At 35.0% G+C, this 6,987-nt stretch overlaps 1 protein-coding gene across 1 annotated transcript; it reads left to right on the top strand.

The window, feature by feature from the left end:
• Positions 1-1,106: 1,106 nt before the first annotated feature.
• Positions 1,107-4,858, top strand: KCNJ3 (potassium voltage-gated channel subfamily J member 3). Its single transcript, XM_019522392.1, has one exon. The coding sequence runs from the start codon at positions 1,107-1,109 to the stop codon at positions 1,689-1,691; it is 585 nt and encodes a 194-aa protein (XP_019377937.1). The 3' UTR covers positions 1,692-4,858.
• The last annotated feature ends 2,129 nt before the right edge of the window (positions 4,859-6,987 follow it).

The following is a 6,987-nucleotide window of genomic DNA, read 5'->3' as shown; positions in this document are numbered from 1 at the left end:
TTAAAAATATTAGATTTCAACATAATAAAAATATGGCAAAAATGAAATTCAGTAAAAATGGAAATGAAGTTATTCAAATAATTTTATGATTTCTCTTTTCTGTTTTCTAACTCATTCCACATTGGTGCTAGAGTGGAACTTTTGTTTCAGAAAGGCTATTAGATTCAGGAAAATATTAAAAGGTATAACATCACCTTGTAACTTAGTGTTAACAGCTAGTCTGGATTAAAATCTTTCTTCTTGCTAATAGGATGGATCATTAAATAGCAAAGTGCATGATTTCAGACTTTAATGGTCAGTGCTATCTTAAATGCATCAAAATAACCCCTAACTGTATCTCTGTGAAATGTTAAAAATCAAGTTTTGATATGTTTAAATCAATTTTCTTTTGAGTCAATTTTTATTTCTTAAGGGGCAAACAGAGTATTCCTCAATAGTTATGGTTTGATGGGAGGGAGGGAGCAATTTTGTTATCCATCAGCTAACACATTAAAATTTTATGTCAGAACAAGTTGTGAGGAAACAGATGTCCTAGCCCCTTGTCACACTCCAAGTGCCCCAAAATGTTGCTGTGACCAAATGGAGTCACAGTTGGGGATGCTTTATAGGTCAGGGCATCTGTTCATTTATTATATATCCTAGGATTTCCCTGTCAGGGGGATTCCTGCAGTGTATATATCAGGTTGTCAGACCCTGATTCAGGTTATGCATCTGGAAGTGGAGGACAATAGCCTTGGGTGACATCTGTAAACGCCAATGAAGTAGATCAGGTGTACCAGCACATATTCTGACACAACTGATTCTGCTCCAAATATGACATCTGTTTTATACCTTTAGAAGCAGGAGGTTTTTGGTGGTATCCTTTATTGGACCCACTTTATTATTTCTAGACATGTTTTTTGGCACAAACACTGAGAAGCAATGACTAGAGGTAGGGCATTCTGCACCTGAAATTTGTCTATAAAGCTGATCCAATATAAGATACCAACAAAAATAAAACTTCGCTTCTCGCTTATTTCCTAGACCATTATGGTTACAACAACATTTGAACCCTTTTATTTCTTACTGATTTATCAAGACTTTTATTCTCTTTTTTGGTTGCAGGGATGACGTGTCAAGCCCGAACATCATATACCGAAGATGAGGTTCTTTGGGGTCACCGTTTTTTCCCTGTTATTTCCTTAGAGGAAGGATTCTTTAAAGTAGACTACTCCCAGTTTCATGCAACATTTGAAGTACCTACCCCACCATACAGTGTGAAGGAACAGGAAGAAATGCTTCTTATGTCCTCTCCTTTAATAGCACCTGCTGTAAGTAACAGTAAAGAAAGGAATAATTCTACAGAATGTCTAGATGGTCTAGATGACATTAGTACAAAGTTACCTTCAAAACTGCAGAAAATGACTGGAAGGGAAGACTTCCCCAAAAAACTACTACGGATGAGTTCTACAACTTCAGAAAAGGCTTACAGCATGGGGGACTTGCCTATGAAACTTCAGCGAATAAGCTCAGTTCCTGGTAACTCAGAAGAGAAACTGGTATCTAAAACTACAAAGATGATGTCAGATCCTATGAGTCAATCTATGGCTGATTTGCCACCAAAACTTCAGAAATTATCAGGAGGAGGCGGCAGAATGGAGGGGAATCTTCCACCAAAACTGAGGAAAATGAATTCTGATCGATTTACATAACATGAATAGACTTTTAGGTATTATTTAAAGATTGAATTCCTAGAAAATCAAATTTGAGCAGAAAAATAACCCCCCTGAAGAGTGTGATAACTAAAAGGTGAAAGTTTCCTCCAAATTACATGCAACTTACAACATCCATATTCCTCCCAGATAACGGTGACTGTACTGTAAGTAAACTTCAAAGATAAAAGATCTGAAATCCTTCTTGGGGTTATAGAGAGCTAATATTAATTGGCATGTAGTATCACACCAAGCATGCAATAATAGTGTGCAATTTTTGCATATAGTTTTATGGCATGATTCTTACTTAATTTATATTGTATATTCTGAAAAATATGTAAAGGGGGTGTTCCTCTCCCCGATATTTCTTAAGGATAAGTAGTAGGTAAAAAATGAGTGGGTAACTTTCAGGGCAAGTTATAATTTAATTTAATTTTTCTTTTCCTGATATAGTCTGTGCTGTTTTGTTCAAACAGAGTAGTTATGGTGCACGTTTTCTTTCCTAAGCCAAGGTTATAGGCATTAGCCAATTCTAAACACCAAATCTCTTAGCCTTAAGTCACTTCCCATTTTATAATTTGCTTTAAGATCTTTTTTTCCCCTGCCATTAGGACACAAGGAGAAATTAAAATATACTTCATTTGAGGTATTGATAAAAAAAAAAAAAGAAAAAGAAAATTTACTATTTAGGGCTGGGCCAAATAATCCCCAAATAGATTTTAGTTAGATGGAGCAAAGTACAAAGAAATTTGTGAAATACTTTTGTTTCATGGTTATTAGTATAAATATAATAAAACACTTCAAAATAATTATTTTGCTTGATTTTTGGTGCCAATACTATTGGCCCAATATGGAAATGATATAAATTATTTCTTAAAAACAAGTACATACATTTCGTGGGTGATATTTTTTCCTTAGTAAAGTCTAGTAAAATTCCCCTTGATCTCAGTGGCACTAGGGCTTCAGCCTCCATTTTAGGGGCCAACTGCAATAAACTGAAATAAAACTGACTCTTACTTGACTGTAAGTAGGCCTCCTTTAATGATTAGGGATCTTACAAACTGAATTGACTTTTTCTAGGTTGTCAAACTTCTATTGCACATCCAAAATATGTCAATATGTTAATGTTTTACACAAAGCTTTCCTAAGCAACTTCTACTGTTTGGGACTATTTTCTAAGTGATTAAAAGGTTTTTAAATTTAAAAAATAATCTCAGATGAAGTTGCCCCAAAGAGTATTAAAATAAAAAATGCCAACTTTTCATAAATGTGTGAGGTTCTAATCTTACTTTTTTATTTGTTTGTTTTCATTTTTCTTTGTTATGATGTTTTGGCATAGTATATGTACCTGTAGTCAGCTGTGGGTAAGCAGCATTTGGTTAGCCATATTCTGCTCAAAGGAGGGTAGCTATCTTAATACACTTTCCAACCTCCCAAAAATTAAACGTCTATACATCACAGCATCTGATAAAACCCAGTAAACGATGACAAAATGACATTACCAGTAGCACAACCATCCAGAAGTCATGTGGTCATTAAGATAGGTCTGGCTCTTGAGGGTTTCCATATTGGCTCATCAATAACAGCAAAAAAATAAAAAAAAATAATAATCTTGGTCTCAAATTGTTTGAAGTTATTTGTATTTTATTAACCAGATGTATTTTGGGACCACAGTGAATAGAATATTTTACTCTAATCAGCATGTATAACTAGAACTGATTTCTGTAATATATTGGCAGTTCTGACTCAAAGGGCTTTGGACTATGTAAATGAGATTTAAACGAGTGCATATTTTAGCACTGTATAAATAATAACAACAGTAATAATAATAACAGATCTACCAATATGTGTATATGTTCATTTTTTGTACCTGGTTGCAAGGAATGTAAAGCAAAGTGTTCTATGTTGCTAAGTGAGTAATACAACAACTGGAGCTCAGCGCTTTTCCTGGGAGTTACAGTACATGATCTGTCATCTGTGTACTTTTGGATTTCATGGTTACTTCCAAAGTTTTTCAGAGTTTATAATGATTTGTGACCTGCATTGCATGCTTCTACACCTTCAGCTAAATTGTCAGCCCTGTGCACGTTATTGTTAATGGGAGTTGTGTGTGTAATTCCCTGCGTGCTAGTACCATGCTCTAATGCCTAGTGAGCAAATTTCTAGTGTTACAAAACAAATTCTGAAAAATTGTAAACTACTTTCCCCACTTTTGTTGGAACTCTGCAAGAGAGAGTTTCTTGAAAAAGACATTTAGCTTCTGCACTAGGCAAAGCTGAAGGCCCTATCAAAAACCATGTCTGGAACTTCCATTTCCTTTGTTTAAGTTTCTGCAGCATGGAAACTAGGCAGTTATTTTATTATTGGATCTTACTCTAAAGATAGTGACATTAGTAGCATTTCCACTTGAGAAATTTTGGAGTAAATTTGTGTATAAGAAATGAGTATAGGGAAAAATATTAATTGAACATTGAAATACAATGAGAATTTGCATTGTCCTAGAAAATACAAGGCAACGGTTGGTGAACAACAAGTTATTTAATAGACTAAATAGCTTTGCTCTGAAATGGGAAGGTATTCTCTTTTTTATCCGATTTTATTTTTGATGCTGCAGCATACATTGCAATTGAAAATGTTCAGTTATGATTCATTCATAAGAACTGAATTTAAGTAAATCATTTATCTTTCCCTGCTGGGAATGAGGCTGCTGAGCCCTGTGGCATGTAGTACAGTATGATGTATGCTAATATTAAAATATATATGTTTTTCATTGATAATACACTGAAATCAGAAACATGGATGATAAATTACTTTTGTAAGTTTTTAGAAACTACTGTTATTTTGGGTTAATATTTCATTTCTACCAGTAAAACCAGTCATTTCATAATTTACATTTTAGCCCAGCCCTATTGCTTATGCTAAAAAAGTACTTCTGTTTGACTGCACAGCAGGTCTGTGTTCTCTACTGCTGAATTTATGCTTGAATTATATTGTAAATTGTATATATTCAGATTCAAATCAACTAAATGCATTTTCTGGCATGCTATCTATAATTGTATAAATGTATAAGTTTATTTCGATTATACAAAATTACAAACTCTTGTATTCATTAATACTGCAAGCTCAGTTTTATCTAAAGCTATATTAAACTTTCAAAAATTGTTGGGTTTAAATGTCACTGTGTGTTTGTTTTTTTATCAGATGTATCAAACACCTATGGGTTTTTTTGCAAATGAATGAATGAATGTTAAGTTTTTGTGTAAAATTATTAAAAAACTAAGATAAGTCCTTAAGGTTAGGCATTTACTGTGTAAAATGACTGGTCTGCTTCTAATCAACAAATCCAAACAGAGCATTAGGCAGATCAGATGAATCCATAAGGCAGTAAACAATGTTTCTGAAATTATTTTTGGCCTGATCCATCTCCCAGTAAAGATAGTGGAAAAATTTACACTAACTTCACTGGGGATGGATCATAATTATGGTGACCAGCTGGGAGGAGCTGATGGTCCATGACAGTATTGACCCCTGGCAATCATTAGTCCTCAGAAAATACCTTGCTTAGAAGTCATTATTGCTCACTGCCTGTACAATATTACCTCCAGGTAATTTTGCTTTCTGTGCCTACATATGTCCCTTGTCGCACCTCTCATGAGTCAATACCAAAATTTCTAAGCATTGGGGGGGGGGGGAAAGGGGGCATTCCTAATGTAGAGTAGCTCTGTGTCTCTTTGAGAAGCTTTCACATTAGCTGTCTCTAGAGGTATATGTTAAGTGTTTTCAACTGTTGGTTTTCGTAAACAAATTAGCCTATCAGCCTTTGTTTTCAGCTGGTTCATAACCTGATTTTTGATTTTGTGGGGAAAAATATGCCACAATCAACTGGTGGTCATAAAAATTCCAGCTGGACATCGCAAAATGTGATTTGTGCAGACGCAGCTGTCTCAGAAAATGGAGGGCAACTGAAAATCAGGCTATTAGTTTGAGATATATACCTAAATAAAGCAGATTGAATAAAGCAGAATTTAGTAAATGAAATGTTATTCCCCAGAGAAAAAGTCTGTGAGCTGCTAATCAAATATTGCTCCTGTGACATGCAATGTACTTCTGAGAGTAGGGAATAGATCTGTGGTTATGGAGTGGGAGGGAAATAGAGATCTCACTTCTTTTCTTGATTGAGTCATAGACAGTCTTGGGGCTTTGACACTGGTGATATTTTGTAAACATTTTTCAACCTGCTCAGTTAAACAGAACTTTAGCACTGACCAAAATAAAGTCTGGGTCTGCCTAATTGCAAAACTGGTTTGAAAACCAGTGAAGCCAGTTTAGTCAATGGAGTTTTAGCAGTCTAAAATGGTATACATTACTACTATGCTTCTCCTCTGCTTGAGACCATTGTTTGGCAATAGAGATGATAAAGCTCAGGGAGTTGCAACTTTAAGTTCCACTGCTAATGGGGTCCCTGAGAGATCCTTGACCTGTGGAAAACTGGCATAGCAGAGATCTCACCTCCACTTCCTTTCTTTGCTCTGCAGTTTTTCTTTTTCTATTCCTTTGCATATGTAAACCAGACAGACAGAGGTGCAGACATGAGCTGACACATACATGGCCAGGAAGGTAGTTTCCCTACCCAAAAGAAACTTGTATGAGGAAATAACCAAAGATATCTTAATTACCTTTACAGACAGTTTAGCTAAGCAGGCTTAAAACTGATTTTACTGTTTTCGTGTCTTTAAAATATAATTCTTTTAAATTGTTTTCCTGTTTTCTTAGGAAGATACAGTTCCAAGTTACACAGCCACCACTAATTAGTGTGTGTCCAATTCAAATAAGATCCTTGAATATCAGAAGATTCAAAAGTTCATTTTATTTTCTGAGTTGGATTTGTATATACAAATTAAGTCGTTTCTGAAGTGATCGTCAACTTTTAATACTGAAGCACTTTAATTTTCTGACCCCAAACTCCATCTAAACTCTATTCTAATCTCTCTCTCTTTTAGATAGTAGTAGAAAATATACACGGGTTTAAAATTAATTGGGTCAAGAAATGGAGTATTGATAGCCAGGGATTTGAGAATCTGACTTGGGTTATAATACTACAAAACCTAAAAGTTGCTTTCTTTGGTATGCATGGAACAACAGTTTCCTAATCTAGCCTCGGATGATATTTGCTTGTAGATAATTTTCCATCCATCACGTTGTATAAAGGCCCTTTACAAATACTATTTCCAGTTACAGCAAAGCTCAGTAATTCTGAGTGAGCACATACCAGGGTTCTGAGTCATCCTGCTGATGT

The sequence above is a fragment of the Gavialis gangeticus genome, unplaced genomic scaffold, assembly GCF_001723915.1.
Source record: "Gavialis gangeticus isolate Ggan-Ray unplaced genomic scaffold, GavGan_comp1, whole genome shotgun sequence".
NCBI lineage: Eukaryota > Metazoa > Chordata > Crocodylia > Gavialidae > Gavialis > Gavialis gangeticus.
This window is presented reverse-complemented; position numbering and strand designations above follow the sequence as displayed.

Coding starts and splice junctions, on each gene's coding strand:
- KCNJ3 (XM_019522392.1), top strand. CDS start 1,107: ATGACGTGTCAAGCCCGAACATCATATACCGAAGATGAGGTTCTTTGG.